The 18,673-nt window shown below is 40.9% G+C and overlaps 1 protein-coding gene across 1 annotated transcript in view; it reads right to left on the bottom strand.

Annotated features, from left to right (window-relative positions):
* Positions 1-18,673, bottom strand: part of LOC135087020 (basement membrane-specific heparan sulfate proteoglycan core protein-like) — a 235,366-nt gene that overhangs the window by 61,886 nt on the left and 154,807 nt on the right. Inside the window, exons 42-59 of the mRNA XM_063981873.1 lie at positions 18,304-18,540; positions 17,676-17,766; positions 16,921-17,021; positions 15,411-15,588; positions 14,741-14,939; positions 12,658-12,821; positions 12,199-12,417; positions 11,645-11,831; positions 11,185-11,493; positions 10,464-10,793; positions 9,554-9,770; positions 7,806-7,997; positions 7,083-7,368; positions 4,705-4,855; positions 3,777-3,957; positions 2,578-2,789; positions 1,897-2,070; positions 708-807 (exon numbers count right to left, since the gene is read on the bottom strand). Coding sequence (XP_063837943.1) covers positions 708-807; positions 1,897-2,070; positions 2,578-2,789; positions 3,777-3,957; positions 4,705-4,855; positions 7,083-7,368; positions 7,806-7,997; positions 9,554-9,770; positions 10,464-10,793; positions 11,185-11,493; positions 11,645-11,831; positions 12,199-12,417; positions 12,658-12,821; positions 14,741-14,939; positions 15,411-15,588; positions 16,921-17,021; positions 17,676-17,766; positions 18,304-18,540 — 3,528 coding nt within the window. The remainder of the gene's footprint in view (positions 1-707; positions 808-1,896; positions 2,071-2,577; positions 2,790-3,776; positions 3,958-4,704; positions 4,856-7,082; positions 7,369-7,805; positions 7,998-9,553; positions 9,771-10,463; positions 10,794-11,184; positions 11,494-11,644; positions 11,832-12,198; positions 12,418-12,657; positions 12,822-14,740; positions 14,940-15,410; positions 15,589-16,920; positions 17,022-17,675; positions 17,767-18,303; positions 18,541-18,673) is intronic.

The following is an 18,673-nucleotide window of genomic DNA, read 5'->3' as shown; positions in this document are numbered from 1 at the left end:
ATGCTTTCAGGATCACTAACAAGTTTTTCGATATCAATCAAGTGAGTATATGAATAGTTTAGAAACAATCAAGTGAGATCACTTAACGTTTTCGCCCTGTGTAAGCATGAATAACGTCTTGCGTATTCTGACTAATTTGTGTGTTGTGTATTCAAATAACATCAGTGTGAGTATGAATTATCACCTCAACTTTTGTTGCGCGGCCAATACTGAGTGGGTGACCTTTTTAGGGTTCCGTAGTCCTGACAAGGAACCCTTATAGTTTCGATATGTCTGTCTGTCTGTCTGTCTGAGGTTTTGCTTGGAAAATATTGGCACTAGAGAGCTGTAATTTTGTGGAGGTATGTATATTAATCACGCCGACAAAACACGCCGAAAAATTCGTAATAATACTGCTTTTCATGAACTTTCAAGGAAAACTATAGCGGTTTCAGTTAGTTTAGGGGTAATAGTCATTATACTCACGTATTATAAAATTTCTTAACTAGTGAAAATTTCTAAGAAGAAATATTAAAAGTGACTTTAGATGAAGTAATTGCTTGCTTCTGAAATATATTGTGTTAACGACGGACAACTACGGAACCCTACACTGCGCGTGGCACAACCCGTTCGTGGCTAATTTTTTGATATTTTTTATTAGTGTTTTTGATGTTGTCTAATAAAGTTTTCCTTTCGTTCTATACAAGGTGTTAGTAAAAATAACTTACACAATGCGTGTTTCTTGTCCCTCGGCGGCAATCAAGTCGCTGGGCTGCTCAGGCGGGTAGGGCAGGTTGGGCTCGACGAATATGTCCCCACTGCCTTCTACTGTTCAACAAAAACTCAAGATTGACGGCGGTTTCTTAATACTTATTTGAACACTACGCCAGTAATCAGCAAATAATTTCAAATGAGTAATAGTACCTACATTCGTGTCAAAAAAATAGTGATTTTCTAAGATTGTTTTATGTGTCACGAGGCAAACGAACAGACGGTTTTTGAGCGATTAGGTCATAGCAAAATTAGAAAGCCGTGTTCACATTGACCAGTTTAAAGTAAGTTCAGACGGTTATTTTGCATTATTATTGGTTTGATTTTTACTACAGGTTTATGTGTCATATTGCTGTTTCACTATTTTCTTAACGCGAATGAAGTATAGCTCTAACATGCTAGTAAGTCTAACCCAACAATGGTAAATAAAAAAGTACATTTAGTAAGAAAAGATAAGAATTTACATTCAACTAAGCTTGGTAGATATTGAGTAGAAACAATACACTTAGCAAATAAATAAAACATAGTACCTACACATAGCTAATCTATGTTAAAAATCTACAAACATAAATTTCTATAAAGGAAGAGTAAAACCAATGTAAAAATTAGAAAAAACTATTTACCAAAACTAAAGTCAGCCATTGTCTACAACATTTACACGGTACGGCAAACATTTTGACAATTGGCGTTTTATTTGGCAACTTTTTTTCTCGATCTTCAAGCGAATGAGGACTTTAAAATTTTAAAATAAATGCGACACGTTTCACTGTTCTTTGATAGCGTTGTGTCGCGCCATCAAGGCATACTCGTGGCTACACACTTAAAGCTGACAAAGTGCTTGAGAATTTTACTCAAAGCAACATGAGCGCTTTGATTCGTGTAAGAAATGCCAAGATGCCAAGTTTAAATTGGCCAATTAGAAATGGCTGCAATATTAGTAAGTATTGTTATTTGCATTCGATCATATAATTTTGAAAGGGTACCAATTTTTTTTTCAATAATGGTGCGGTCTGTTAAACTTCCAATATAATCTGTACTCTTCTTACTTAGCTCGTGGGTAACTCGACTATCTCATCAAGATGTAACGTATTCTCTTTGACCATTATTATTTTGGTATTAAACGCTATTATCAAAAGTCGCACTGACCGGGTTCGAAGCCAATGTCACCTCGCATTTCGACTCTGATGCCGAACTGCTCTTCGATGGTGCCCGCGGGCGAAGTCGCGGAACAGATGTAGTATCCGTCATCGCGTTCACTGGCCGACGAAATGTTCAGGGTGACCATGCCGGGATAGGGTGCTACGATCTCCCGGTTTGCGCCTGGAAGAATATTTATTTTTAGCACCAGGTGACAAAATGACAATACTTAATTCCGAATCTACTTATTCCTTCTTTGCTACTTCTAGGAATATTAATACACATTACAAGCATACAGATGGAATAACATCCAAAGGGCTTAGACTGAAGAAAAGAGTCAATGGAACTACTAGCCTTGTGGATCGACGACCTAATAAAATTTGAGCTGAGCTAGTGCGACCATTTGCTGCTATTTATTCTCTCTCGTCTCCTGAGATAAAACCTGTGTGTATTTCCGTAGAAATAGTGGTGATGATATCATGTATTGTCCAATCTCGATATTCTTCTGCAGTGTCTCGCTCCACTATTTCAATAAGCCAAGGTTTTTCAGGAAGATATACCCATTCATACACAACATAAAGTCTAGTAACATCAGAAGTTCCAACAGTATTACAGCTACGAGTATATGCACTGTCATTAAAACAGCTTGAAAAGAACATTGCAGAAGAAACATTAGGCCTGGTAACTTACTCTTGATAGAGACCATGGGTAGGGGGTATCCTCTAGCACGGCATTCAACCGTGACGGGCTCTCCATACTGCACTTGGATGAAGTCGCTGGGAGTCACGATCACCTCAGGAGGCGAGCGAACCTTGATGGTGGAGCTGGCTGTGGCAGTACCAGCGACGTTCGAAGCCGAGCAATAGTATTCGCCTTCGTCATTCACTTCGATCTTCTCGAATCTGTGAATGAATTTATTTTGAGTGTTTGCCCAATAAAAATTTCTTAACAAAAATGATTTGTTGCTGACAATAGTCGTGATGCAGAAAACCTAACCTAACCAGCTTCATCATCATCATCATTTCAGCCATAGGACGTCCACTGCTGAACATAGGCCTCCCCTAATGCTTTCCACGTTGATCGATTGGTAGTGCCCTGCATCCAGCGCTTCCCTGCTACCTTTACAATGTCGTCGGTCCACCTTGTAGGTGGACGTCCCACGCTGCGTTTTCCAGTACGCGGCCTCCATTCCAGAACCTTACTGCCCCATCGGCCTAACCAGCTTGTTTTCATAAAAATCCTTTTGGTAAGTCACTGCTAAATCTGCACCTAAGATGATCATGCGCACCCTGACCGTCATTGACTGAGATCAAAGGGGTAGAAATTACGTCATCTTGGTCTGATAGAGACACATTGTCGTCATTTTAATCTGATGTAATGATAATATATTACATTCATCATGATCTGATGAAGTGCTGGTTAAGCTGAAAAGTTATCCATAAGCGCGCTTTCACAATTAGGCGGTTGTAGGACAGTTTAGGAGCGTTCCCCACGCGGGACAGACACGCTGCCAATAATTAGATAAGGATTATACAAAAAGCCGTGCTGCTGTCGCTCTCATGTCCTGACGCCTTAATGTGACAGCAGTCTAGTCGAAAGAGTCATGATGAAATGCTAGAATACGTCATCTCGATCTATTGAAATTGCAGATTATGTCATCCCGGTTGAGCTGAAAGAAAGTTCTTTTATAATGCGAACAGCTAGGGACTGGAATTCGTTGCCTGCTGCTGTCTTTCCCGAAAACTATAATCCGGGCCTTTTCAAGGCGAGAGTGAATAGGCACTTACAGGGCAGATATGTACCATCCTAGACCGCATCCCACTTAACATCAGGTGCGATTGTGGTCAAATACCTGCCTTGTTATGCATAAAAAAAAAAAGGTTCCTTACTTCAAGATGTTGTAGGGCTGCAGCTGCGTGTACGGCGAAAGTTGTCTGCCGCCGCTTCGGCTCCAAGTGACGGTGGGCTCAGGCACGCCGGCCGTGACGCGGCAGCGCAGCTCGAAAGAGCTTCCCAAGTTGAGCGCCTGCTCGCCTTGAGGCCAGATCTCCACTGCTGGTCGCTCGCGCTCTGGTAGATAATATTTACAGAAGCGTGTGTGAGAACATAATATGTAAGAGGCTGTTCTTCTAGGGCCTGATCTGCGCTCTGGTTACGTTATTGTCAGTAACTATGGTATGGGTCTTTTTCGAGAAAGATTAGAAATGATACAAAAAATTGTTCCATTTAAAAGTACTAATATGAAGTTAGGACAAAACTTATAATGTTTCATAAAATATCTTCACGCACTGAAAAAAATGTTTGGTTACTGCTTACACAACAAAAGTGACCACCGAACTAAGTGTTAACTATAACCAAAATAAGTCTAGCTCACTACAGAATTATTTGTTATTTACACAACATTTTGTTCCTCATAACCAAAGTGTTCGGTGGTCACTTTTGTTGTGTAAGCAGTAGTAGATCTCTACTTGAAATTATACAAAGCGCACGAAGAATGAAAGAAAAAGAAGTTATGGCAAATAATGATCTTGTATAAAGAGGTCAGGAACAAAACAGAAACTACGATTTACAGCTCGTGAAAAGTATGTCACGAAACTAGAGTAGAGATGGTATTGCAAGTAATTTATTGGGTTACTGCGACTACTTTTATTCCAAAAATATCGAAATAAAATCGCGGATATGGGAACGGCATTTACATGCAAGTGTCTGAGTTGAGATCAAAAGGAACTTTCAACTCGGAGCGAAATTGCATTTTCTGCAGTCACTGATTCGATTTAGCACTTTTGTGAAAGATTTGTCAACGTAAAAGGCTCGTACTTTCGATGTCGATGTATACGTAGATGATGGAGATGGGTTGTCCGTCCAAGATGCCCTCGCACTGGTAGTAGCCTTTGTCGTCCTCGCGGGCGTTGGCGATGATCAACGAGTTCTGGCGTTGGCTCGTGCTGTCTCCGAACTCGCCGTTGGACTGAAAGAGACAGAGCAATGGTCATGGTGTTTCCGGTCTACCTCACCTTTAAACATTTTGTTACAAACATGTTCACAAATGTATGAGCCGCCCCACGGGCATCTGATATGCTCTAACAAAGCATAAAACGTGCAATACGAAACATGAAATTTATTTCGCATGAACTTTGCAACAATCAAAAATATTTAATATTGCAATGTAATTAACTCGAAATATGCCTTCCTGGAAGCTCTCAAAGAGCTATTATCACCTAGCAGGAGTTTGTAAAATTTTTAGCCCGGAATAAATTTTGCATTCCTGAAATTTTAAATGACCCTTTGCAGCAAACGTTGAGCGTTTTAATCGCGAATACAATTAAAATGACTGTTCAAAAGTTTCAATAAAGCTTTGAAGCTTACTAATTTCACGTTGTGTGAAAAACATGTTATTAAAAGTGGGGGTATACTACGTAGTCCTGTAAGGTAGGTATTAAAATCATGTTTGTGTAACTCTTTTACCCCACTACGAGTGAGCGAAACGAATAAAGTTGAATACGTCCAGATTGTTTCCAGAGTAGGACCTCGTATTATTTGTTCCTTTTACGTCCGGAAAAGTTTTAAAAACAAACCTGTAGAACACCTAGCTCTGAGGAGGGTTCACAGTAAGGTATTTTTAATTTTAACCATACCGCCTTGAGTTAAGGTCGCATTTGTTAAAAATGCAATACCATAAAAGATTAATACAGATTACTGTGTTTCCTGTGTCTGTAAAGTACGGAAACAATTCTCGAACGCGATAGCAGCAGATGATATGATATAAACATTTTGGCGCTTATTACAAAAAGTTAAAAGCTCCTTGAACACTTGTTTATATTGTCATATTACATGATTATGCCGTGATTATGCAAATGTCATTTTAAACCAATGTTCAACGTGTGTTTGACTTTTCTGAAATAGGGCCCTTCGTTTTTAAAATTTTTAGTTATGACCGAGCCACACTTCAAGATAGATTTGCTTATGTTTGGAACTAAACAGTACAATGTTCATGGATTTTTATTACTGGCTTTTGCCCCCAGCTTTGCCTACATGAATTCGGACTGTGGCTTTCTGTCACAGGAAAACATTATCACGTGCATATCCTTATTTCAAAAACCTGGATAAAACTATTCTACAACAAATTCTGAGTCGGTGGTTTAAGCGTGAAAGAGTAAGAAACATCCCATCAAAAACAATACTTGTCAAAAAAACCAAGTCTCGCAACTCAGTTGTTCTACGGTAAAAAGTTGTGAGATCCATGTAATACCAAGTCCAGGCCAGGAAATCTTTAACGTTTTACATAAATATATTGACTTGGCCATCGCACTAAATAATTTAATTTACACGTGTTTTCATGATATTTATTTGCATGGTATTGCGTGTACATCGAAATGATCTTCATAGCAATGTCTTGTAGCCTAGGCAGAGTGTATCTGCCTCAGCTATACCTTATTGTTAGAAGTAAATAAATTAATACTTATACATTTTTATATTTTACTTGGAAGAAGATATGACTCTAACAACACTTATGAACACTTTATTTGAATAAATCGCCAAATATACCACCGCGGAGACCCCAATCGCGTCTCTGCGTTCCATTGAATCGTATGAGCATATGGATTTATTGCGTTATTTTTCACAATTTATATTTTTTAAAATTACCTATCGATAGCTTACTTTATTCTGATGAATAAATGTCATTACAAGTTTTTCTCTAAAACTGATAGTTTGGCTAGAAAAAAATATTTTCTATCCACGTAGTACGCCGGCAGCGTTCGGATCGGATATTGTGACGTCATCGTCCCCGCGCCGGGCGGTCAGTGAACTTTTTTAGTAATTTGGCCATAACTTCGTCAATTTTTGTCATAGAACAAAAATTTTTGGACTGTGTATTAAGGATTTCTTAGCTCTTTAAATCTGCATTCACAGCTAAAAATCGAAATGATCCTCATTCTTAAAGTACTGGTTCAAATTGAATGAAATTTTAAATATACCGTGTCTTTACAATGCCTGCATAGCTAATGAAAATTCAGCCTTCTAGTTTTATCCACAACGAAGTTACAGGCAGTCGAAAATGGCCTGAATTGCTTCGAGAAAAGGATGGTACGGCCGTGCCCCTTTTTTGCTCGACTTGGTGGGGGCACTGCCGTGCCCCCAGATCCATCCATCCTCACAAAATTATATTCTTAGTAGGATACTGAGTGGTTACTTACTTTCCTCCACCGAATTTGGGGCTGTGGGTATCCTTTAGGCGTGCACTCTACGGCTCCGCTTCCACCGGTTGGTATCTTCAAGTTGTTCACTGAGACGGTTATGTTCGGCTGTTGTTCTGGCGGAGGAGTGCCTTGAGAGAGCACCGTCAGGACCACCAGTACTGGGGCCACGTCGTAAGACGTCGTGCGGCAGATGTATACTCCTTGGTTATCAGGGTTGGCGTAGTCCACGTATAGAACTCCGTTGATGGAACGCACGTTCGCTTGGAATTGGGCACCGTCTTGTCTGTTGAGTGTTGAATAGTATTGGATGAAGTCCATTTCTATTAAACCTACTTTTATGTATTTTAGTTGTTAATAGTCGCCGTTGAACGGACAAAGAAATGGGATCGGAGCCGGATATCCAAAAGTCGATGGCTATTTATATTATCTGACTCTTGATATTTCGTTGCCGAACTATTATTTTTATCCTTTAATAAGTTATCTGTGAATATTATAAGAGGATACTTTATTTGTAAGTGTGTACGCCTACAACAAGTAAGTAATACATTTGAAAAGGTTCAGACAGCTGAAATAACTATCTAACAGTTATAATAATCTTTTGTTTTCAATTTGAAAACAAGTGAATTGCATTGCATACTTCCAAATCCCCTCCAGCGATTTGCGACTGCGATTCAGCGACATAAAGGTCTCAAAGGCAGTCCAATACAAACAAAAACTCACCGGACCCAGTCGATGGAGCCGGCGGGGACATTAGCGGTGCCTGTGCACACGATCCTCGTGTTCTGTCCCTCAGAGATGGTCGGCGAGGATTGGGACACGGTCAGTTTCTCGCGGATCGGTTGGGACGGGCGCGGGCGAACGTTCACCACCGCTTTGCCGTAGTCCTCACCAGCTGTGTTCTTCACTGTGCATCTATGATGAAAGGAAATGAAATGATTATTCAGCATCGTTTACAATGATTCAGTCGACAGCACCTCAGAATACACATTTTTGTTGCAAACTCAATTTTTCTTGATCTGCTGTCGTCTTCCTTAACCTACTTAAAAAGTAGCTGAAGTATCTATTACGAGTTGGATGTTTGGAGACCCCGTTCTTTCCTTTAGTTAATAAAAATTGACATAAATGCAAAAATATGATATAAATTCACTATCAACTACTACGTTACTTTGAGCGTCACTTTACTCTATTGTTGTCTATCTGGAGCCGATATTGCTCACAGCTCAAAGGTTTCATGAATATTTAAAATTAGTTTTTCATTTACAGCTATGGCACTTTATTAAGAAGTGCCCGAGTATTGCTTTAACTGTTACAATTCAAAGCTATTCCATCGGCCATGTTGGAAAACATTGAATAAAACAGGTTTATTAATATTATCTTTTTCACGGAAGAAATTAAAAACAATGACGTAATAATAAATTATGAATTTCATGAAGATGGCGAAAACATATTTTTATAGCATTATGGTTAGGTTTTTACACATCCACATTTTATGTTTGTATATCACAAATCCCATAATCTGACCAATCGTTTCAAATAAAAATGGCGACGAATCAACACTCAGTGTACTTGCACCAAATGCAGTGTTACGAAAGATTAGAGATGTGAAAGTACGTTTCCTAAACATTTCTAATGAGGGTTTTCGCGTTTGAAAAATCCGCCAGATGGCAATACGTAGACGCGAGGTCTAAATAAATGCTGCATGATCGGTTATTTTTGACATGATATTGACAGATATGTCAAAAATAACCAATACGTAGACGCGAGGTCCAAATGCTGCATGATCGGTTATTTTTGACATGACATTGACAGATATGTCAAAAATAACCAATCATGCAGCATTTGGACCTCGCGTCTACGTATTGCCATCTGGCGGATTTTTCAAACGCGAAAACCCTCATTAAATACGAAGTGGATTTGATCACTCCAACGGACTTTCAAGTCTTACCAGGCCTGTTCATCTACGCGAGTTTACATCGAAAACAAAACACGCACGATGGCCCACCTACAGGATACTATTTGACAAGGCCTCACATACGAGCGAACATTGACTCACGCACGCGTATTCTTGTGTATGATGGAAGAAAATAAAGAAAATGGTTTACTAAATACTGTGCAGTATTTAACTGCCTAAATAATAATAAAAACACAGAATGTACTTTTTTAAGTTGCCTCAAGACACTGAGAGGTAAATAAGTAGTTAATATTATTCATGATAATTCATGCTAAATCATGTATTTCCTCCGCTATTTTCCGCAGTTTGGCACCTCACGTCACATCATTTTACCGAAGTCAGCCCTATAGCTTCGGCGCAGTGGCGATCACTGACGTTTGTCAACAAAATGGTGCTTGACTCTTGAGACAGGCTAAATTACACCATATTGTTAATGACATTGAGCTTACATTTTTTTAAATACCTTCGCGAAGTAAAACTTCTGTACGTAGTACTTATTATTATTCTGTGGTCTTACCTGTATTCTCCAGCGTCTTCCTCCCGCGCGCGGTCAATGATGAACACATCGCTCACGACTTGCGCATACTCCGGCAGAGGGCGGCCAGAGGCTCTCTGCCACGTGATACTGGGAGAAGGGTTGCCTCGCGTCACGCACTCCAGCTCGATGCGGTCTCCTTCGAAGTAGTCGTTGATCGCCGGACGGATCTCCGCTGAGGGGACTGACATCTCGTTGCCTGCGGGAATTCAGGGCAGGTAAGAGAAGAAACAAATCTCGTAAAGCTCGGGAACGATACGGGCAGCGCAGGTCCAGCAGATCAAGCGCCGCAAGTGGAACTGGATTGGCCACACTCTCCGAAGGGATCCCGATCACATCCCCAAGCAGGCTCTGGATTGGAACCCCCAAGGAAAACGCAAGCGTGGTCGCCCCAAGCAAACTTGGCGGCGCACTGTGGCAGACGAGGTGAAGAAGATCAGCAAGACTTGGAGCGAGATCAAACACATAGCTCAAGACCGAACGCGATGGAGGACTGTTGTGGACGCCCTCTGCCCCATCTAGGGGACATAGGACCATAAGTCAAGTAAGTCAAGGTCCGGACGCTGTGGAAATCCTTGGGAGAAGCTGTTAGACAAAAATCTGAGGTCAGGCCAAACTAAATACAGCCCGCATTGAGTAGGGATCAAATCATTTAACCATGCATTATTTATACTCTCTACGTAATTCAGGAGTGGTCTTTGAAGATGTGAGCGCTAATTGTATCAATAGGTACTCAATACGATCATTGTTTTCCGAACTCACCTTTTGCATAGAATATCCAAAACGGCACAACTGTTCCGTAAAGGTTAGCGTGAAAGAATAGTATGAACCTTAGTCAAACTGATTACTAGGATGTCAATTGGCGAAACAAGATAATTAATATTTCACTTACCAGGCACTTTCAGAACTGCTTCGGCCTGAGCTGTAGACAAACCGTCGCTTGTCTGACAGATGTATTTGCCACTATCCGAGACCTGAAGGTTTGTGATGAGTAACATTCCGCTCCTGCCGTCGATCTGGGTTCTGCCCTGAGGTAAGTATCCGTCAGCCTTGGACCACCTCACTGGCAGATTTCCATTAGTCATCCTGCTTTGCGCTTGGCACGTGAAGTTCACGCTACTGCCTACTTCCTGGATCTTGATCGTCGGGGAGGTAATCTGAACTACGACTGTGGTCCGTGGCGGCGGTGGACGTGTTGTGTTATCTTGAATGCTTGGTTCACCTGAAATTTACCCCTTGATTAGTTTTATAACATAAAAGAAGCTACAAAGTGGTTAAGTTTATACGTATAGTTTGGGACAGCACGAAATGTATGCAGATATAAAAACAGTGATCTTCGGTTAGGTCAATAATTCAGAACAAGTTACAAATGACTACAAAACTGGCCTTGGACATCGTGAAGACGATTCGATATTTTTACACAAGCTTGCCAACATACTATTGTAACAATTAAAGCCGATTGTGAATGAAAAACGAAGACGGTCGTACAAGGATACAACACTAAAGATTCAACAGAAGGTGTTAAATTCCTAAACATAAATTGGCGGACAAACGAGATGAGTGTTCACGAAGCATGATCGGATTAGCCGTGTACATCGACTGAGCCGCTCTACCTGGCTCCGGCAAACTTGTCGTCAGAACTCCAAGAGTGAACCCTTTCTGGGTTATGGTATGACATTCGAAAGTCTGTTCTTGACGACGGGTGTCCCATATCGTATTCAGCGTGTGCTCCCCTCGCCATCCGTCCTTGCCGAGGCTCGACTCGTTATAATACTTCGGAGGAGGAATCTCGCGACCCTCTTCGTAGAATTTGATAGTAAGCGGCTCTGGCGCCCGGTACTTGCAAGTCAGTATGACATGTCGGAGCAGAGACTGCGGTCTTCGATCCTTTAGTATGGTCGGGTGGAGTTCCATAACCAGGCCTGTTTGGCGTTTAGATGATTATTTAGTTTATCATTGCTGTGTTGGTAAAATTATAAAAAAGACCACCTTTGTTATATTTTTTGTATGAATGGCCAGGTATCCTCTTAATCGATTCATTATTACTTTCAGATTAACATCCTATGTCCTTACCTTGTATAGAGCAGTCGCGTCCAGTGTAGGGCGCCCGGCAGTTGCAGAGCACCTGCCCGTTGCCGGCCATGTAGCAGTCGTGGCCATTGCACTCGCAGCGCTGGCACATATGGCTCGCGTCGCGGTAGAAACCAGGTGTGCAGCTTTCGCAACTGGTACCGCTGTAGCCTTCTGGGCAACGGCAGATCTGCAACGATGAGCCGGTATTTATATGCCCGCATATAGCAGAGACTTGGCTCTTTACGGGCCTCATAAGAAGCTAGGTCGGAGTTAAAATGAGGAGATCCTTAGGACTGCTAAGGTTAGCGACATGCCCGCAATAGTGAGGCACATAGTTCGTAGAACTGGCGACCGTTGGAGCAGAAAAGTTCTTAAGTGGTGGCCACGGATCGGCAGACGTAGGCAGGCGCTCGCTCGGGAGACCAACGTTCTGGTTGCGGAATCCTTCCTGAATACGGGTAACGCAGAAACAGTCGTTGTGGAAATCCTCATGGGAGTCCTTTGTCCATTAAGGGAAGTCCTTTGCTGAAATGATGATGATGAACAGTAATTACCTCAACACCAGTAGCACGTGGGAAGCCAGGGTCGTTCATCTCTGTGGCGGTGTCCATTTGCACGTCAGCTATGGATGAGGACTCGATGTTCAAGGTAAGGGTAGCCCTCACAAGTACACGCCTCAAATTGCGAAGTACTGAGAGGAAGTCAGCCCGGCTCGCAGGCAAACCATAGTTCTGGAGGTACCAGCCCTTCTCCGTCAGAGGAACTTTGTAAGTCTGGAAAAAATAAATGATTGAGCAAAGAAATTACAACAATGTATTACCAATAGATAAGACTCTTGTTAGTACGTGTAAGTATTAGTTTCCATGTTTCTAATTAGGTGTTCCGTAGTTCTAATCAGTCATATGCTATTAGTAATGCCACAACGGGAAACGAATAATTGTCAAACGAGACAGTTCAAGCAAAGATTTTGCTTATAAACGCTTTTAAAAATGATACCTAATTTTGTTAATTACCAAAGATTGTCCAGCCCTGATGGGTTGCGGGTTGCTCCAGTACAGAGACTTGTCGTCTCCCACGAAGATGACGTCGGTGCCCGGTTCAGATACTGAGTTAGGATCTCTACTCTCGAACTTCTGTTTCAGCTGCAATACGCCGCCGTAGGACAAGACGCGGTTACCTATACGTAAATTTTAGCATTAGAATACACTCTATGAACAATCTAAATTCAGCGTCCAGCAAGACATTAGTAGCAACGTTGCGACATGCCTTGACAGCCAACACTGAAGACATTCAACATTTAATAAACTGTATGTTTCAAGATTACCTATACACTGAAAGGAAAAGTTTGCAAGCATTTGGTCAGACTGTTGGCTTTTACAAAAGTAACAAACAACTGCTAAACATTATAGCGATGAAGGTACTACGCTGGGTTTGAATCCTGGAAAAATAGGATGAAATCAGAAAGAAAAAGATGTCAGGGGAATTAGATCAAGAAGAAGTTGAGAGTAAGATGGATATTTTGGATGGTACAGACACGTCACGACCGTAACTATTAAATTATGATCTGCGCAGAAAAGAAATATGGTCACAGTCGTGGGAAGGCAAACGCAAGAACAGAGCAAAGGGGTGTAAACATGAGAAGAGGAAATCTCAAATAAAGTAGGTATAGTCAGGGTAAAGAATAAGGAGTTCTACGAAGACATGAGATGGTTAGGCTGGCTCACTATAATGTAATACTTCGCACCAATCTCTAAACTAAGTACTTCATTTTCAATCTTGTTTTTACGATGCAGCTTAAAACTATAAAACAAACATCCATCAGCATCCACAGACTAACTCGGAAGACATGAAAACACTCATTCTGATTTAAACATGGCGGAGAGTAAATAATAAGATAATAAAGCGTTAAGGGCCTTGCCAAACTGGCGGATTACAAGAGTTTTCGCCTCGTGTTCGCTGCGTCGCTGCTCCGCTTTGAAAACGCTTGCAATCCGCCAGTGTGGCAGCTCACTTACGGTTGTGCTTGGTTACTAACACCTTAGCAACAAATCACAACAATAAAAGGTACCTATACTTAACTGCCTAGTCAGTACCTAGCTTCAATTAAAAATAATTTTATCAGCAAATTAAGAAATAGGAGTTTTTTATGTCCAGAAATCAAAATAATATTAAGTAAATGTAGTAAAGAAAAAGGGGGAATAAAACAGCGTTCCACAAGGTAGCGTTCTGAGGCCACTACTGTTCATACTACACAAAAATGACAGCCCCATTTTACAATAATGTATAAATCATTACTAACTGTTGGTTCGTCGAATATGACATGGCCAACAAGAATAGTTTCAAAAAATAATTTTAATGCAACCATCAATGAAGCTCTGAACTGCTTAGATAAACATAAAGAAACATTTTATCAAGACATACTTGTAGTATTATACCAGCACATACCAGCGAGCCAGAAGAGAAGACCTAGTAGTATAAGTTACTAGCTGACCCGGCGAACTTTGTTCCGCCTTAATGGCAATAAATAAGCAGACTTTTTTTTTAATTTCGAACGGGATAAAAAGTATCCTATGTCCTTCTCCTGGCTCTAAACTACCTCCCTGATAATTTTCAGCTAAATCGGTTCAGCCGTTCTTGAGTTATAAGCGAAGTAACTAACACGACTTTCTTTTATATATATAGATAATTTATAAATGTGGAATAAATTCTAGAGATTATTAACAACAGTTCTCAAACAGATATAAAGAGGTATACATGAAATGAAAAAAAAAATCTGGCAGAATTGATAGGTATTTAATGTAACCTATCCCAAAAAATATTTTGATAAAACTCCACTATTGTGAAATATCACAGACTGTTTTTGATTCCGGGAACATTCAATATTCCCGAGGGTGCTCTACAGTCAAAGCCTTTCGTGAAATGGATAATTGTATTGGTTTTACTCAAATATGATACCTTTTTACAACTGAGCTACCAATACGCTGTCAATTTTCGAGAGATTGTGACCCGCAATCGTGTCCTAAAGTTCGTTTTTTTAAGTATTGTGACCCTTAAATTATGTAAGTAAATACGTTAGGCATTAAGAAATTAGCTCACCTGGGAATACTGGCAAGGACCAGTACAGTTCTGTGTCCGGTGGGTAAGAGAACACATACATGAGTTCACTCTCGATGGGTACGGATACGATGGCGTCTGTAAGAACACGGCTCGCGGTCACGTCCATGAGGCGGTAGCCGCCGTAGTCGTCGCCTAACACCGGCGCCGCCATCGGTATGCGAATGTATTGGGACGAAGCCTGTAGGCAAGAATGGACGTTGTAAAAAGTCCCTACTATGTGATACTGCACCCATAATATAAAACGGGTAAACGGTTAAAATGAAATATGTGCAGCATGTTGGAAATCAAAAACAGGTAACACCGCTCAGTTAGCGACAAATGAGTCTGTCATTTAAAACACTCCCGAGTTCATAATACCGATCAGATTGTGTGTAGTTATGCAAGTACAATATTAATAAAACTGGCTGATTATGAAGAAACACAAAATGACAACAAAATAAACTATATTATTATTTTAAATCTCTTCGTTTCGTTTCTACAGACCATCAAGACTTACACAAAAATGATTTGGGTAGTGTGAAGAGTGCAAGCCAAATCCTTCATTTGCCGCTGGTACATTATAAAGGGTCATGCTCCTACAGTAGAGATTAAATGACCTGATAGAGATACATTGGCCGTAATTGCTACAACTACTGGGGTGACGTCATACCTCATGACAACTGCTAGTGACGCCAGAACAGTAGCAAGGCTGGCATCCAAGTGGGTCGTTGGCGTCCAAGCCGAAGGTGCCAGGGCGGCAGGTGTCGCAAGCAGGCCCTTCGACGTTTTGCTTGCACTCGCAGTAGCCGCTGGAGTCGCATGAGCCGGTAGAGCCGCGTTCATCGCAACTAAATAAATATTATTATTAACACTAAAGGCTTTTTCAAATTAGACATTCTGAGACGGACGGTTGTCGTCTGTTTGTAGGGTCCGCACACGGAAAATTGTATGATTATTGCGTTGGAATAAAATTAACAAGTACCTACCTACCTACCAACAGTGAGTGTGCGAACTTGAAAAAGCCCTTAAAGTTCTTCAGAACTCTTTCAAATTAGAAGTTTTGAGCCGGCCGTTAGTCGTCCATTTGCAACACCGTTACACGCAAATCAGTTAGACCACTGCGTTGGAATCAAAAATGTCAATTTTATTAGCAGTATTAAACTAGAGTGCGGTCTTACAAACGCACGGTTGAATTCCCGCTAAAAACGTTTCATTTGAAAGAGCTATTAACAGGTTTCAGTTAGGCAACCCTTTAAATTTCTTTTATAATAAAACTTCATCCAATATTCGGTATTTTGTTAAGAGCTTATTGTCAACCCGTTATTACAGGAACTGGTGAAACAAAGTCCATTACGCATGATCCGATTAACTTTTATGAAATATTTTTTGCCATCGGTAATCTGGATCTGGACTGAAATATGAATGCAACAGAGCGCAATACTTTTAGTAAGTGCTTTTAAATAACAAATGGATGTGCAGCTTACACTAAGAGTGCGATTTTAAACCTACAATACCGATTCCTAAAGCTAGGTACCTACATAGTAAAGAGCTGCAACAATTACCAAAATCCATGCGTTTGCCAACGAGAATTTGAATTTTATTATGTAACTTCAAAAGATTATTAGCTCAATTTACTATTAGATTACGTTCGAGGGTCACGTAGCAAGTGTGAAATTAGGCCAATGCTAAAAAATCATTGCCTGTGTGTCATGAGAAATCACATAAAAAACAATCATAATTTTATTGATTGAAAATGAAATAAATGTAAGCACTTATTTCCATGCCTATGCCTAATGGTAGTTGATCTCGTCGACTGCTGGACAATTAATTGTGGTGAACACACTCCTAACATAAGCATATGGGTATGAAAATATTATTACCAAACCTGTTACGAACCTATCAACCTTATCTAATGAAAACAACTACACCTCGTTAGTAAGTTCGTGACATAGCCTATCCAGTGTTTCGAGGCACAGATTTAGTCGCACAATAAACAGTTGCTATACTTATTCTCTGTTCGTTCGTTCGTTCGTTTCAGCCGAATGACGTCCACTGCTGGACAAAGGCCTCCTCCAAGGTTTTCCACAATGAAAGGTCCTGCGCTGCCCGCATCCAGGCTCTTCCCGTGACCTTCACCAGATCGTCGGTCCACCCTGATATTCTCTATATCTTATACTTACTCGCAACTGGGTCGGCGGTCGGCCACACAGTTGGCTCCGTCGCGCCTGTACCCAGGCTTGCAATCCTCGCAGTTCTCGCCAGCCGTGTTGTGTTGACAATCCTGGTCGAAACAATGGTGTAAACCATGTATCTCTCGTATACTAATATTATAAAGAGGGAAGATTTGATTGTTTGTATTGAATAGGATCCGAAACTACTAGATCGATTTAAAAAACTTTCACCATTAGAATGCTGCACCATCTCTGATGAATATGCAGTTATAAGTTTGCCGTGTCAGCAAGTTATTATACATACGAGTATGTATTTGAAAGGTACAGTTAAGAAAGAATGTCATTATTGAGCAATTGCTACTTAGTAGCAAATGTGTCGAAACATTGCTAATATAATAAAGCATGCTGGAGACTTTTTTATCCATCGTGTAATCTATGCTTTAAATGGAAACAAAAAGCCTCACGTATTGGTATTTGAAACCCCCTCAGAGGAGGAAAACTGACTTTTACATTTAGTAATTAAAATACACGCGTGCAGTGCTGGTAAGCCTAAGGCCCTGACTACACCAAAACGAATGTGAAATAAGACATTTGTGTAAGTACACTCCTGTTTAGATTCGAGCTGTTTGCTGTAAGAGCCTATATTTAGATTTAGATTTTAGAAGTCAGCTTTGAATTCCTTTAATTTTATGATTGTAAGATTAAACTAGGAGGTTCTTTTGTAATAACAGTGGTGTTGAGCGATATAATTGTTAGGTACTTACGAAGCAGACTCCAGTCTCAGGGTTGCACATGTTGGAATGGCCATTGCACTGGCATAGGCCGCAGTGTTCCAGGTATAATCCGCTTTCAGACCTGTGACAAACAGCAGTCCTTAAAAAACGCCCATAGCTTTAGGGACGTGTTTTTTTTCTTATTCGAATTGTTGTTCAACATAGATCTGACGATGTAGGTATAGTTCTCTATGGTTCTATGGTTTAGTCCTTCATGGATAAGAGTCCCAGAGTTCTGTAACTCTTCAAGTACCCGCGAATCGAGACACAATTGAAATCGATTACCACGGATTCATGCGACAGCTTAGGATTTGATGATTACCTTAGAAGCTACGCATTCGTACACTTTAAAGTGTTAGTTGTTTTTTGTGTGGTAGGTATACCACACAAAACACAACTAACACTTTAAGATCTGGTAAGATACCAGTACTATATTTTTATTCAATAATATAATCAGCACTCCCTGCGCTGAAGACACTTGACACCATACTTGACAACTTGCCTATGATGTTGTGTCGTGCGTATCAGTAGCAAAAAAAGTCTACTTTTGAGCAACCCCTAAATAAGTCCAAAAGTAAGTGGTAAGTAAATTATTGTACGTGTCTGTTGTGATACATACCTAGTGTAACCAGGAGCGCAGTCTTCACAAGAGGTGCCGATGTATCCAGTAGGGCACACGCACTGTTCCACGTGGTAGGCTGGTGCTCCATCGCCGTTCTCTTCAGCCGTGTCGATGCTAGCGCCCACCAAGGATGCCAGCTGCGAGTTGGTGGTGTAACTCGCCTTCACGAGGATTGCCTTGACATCAGCTAAGGCCAGAAGGAAGAACTCACGCGACACTTCTTTGCCGTCAGGTCTGTTAATAAGGAATAGTGCGATTATAGTCTGGTCTGCGAGCACGTAGAATTTTGTCCAATGACCCCAAGCTTATCGCTCGCGCGTAATTATATTGCTGTCGCGACTGTGCGAAGGGCGCCCGCAGTGAGTGT

Source organism: Ostrinia nubilalis, chromosome Z, assembly GCF_963855985.1.
Source record: "Ostrinia nubilalis chromosome Z, ilOstNubi1.1, whole genome shotgun sequence".
NCBI lineage: Eukaryota > Metazoa > Arthropoda > Insecta > Lepidoptera > Crambidae > Ostrinia > Ostrinia nubilalis.
The sequence above is the reverse complement of the archived record's forward strand: the minus strand, read 5'-3'. Positions and strand labels throughout refer to the sequence as shown.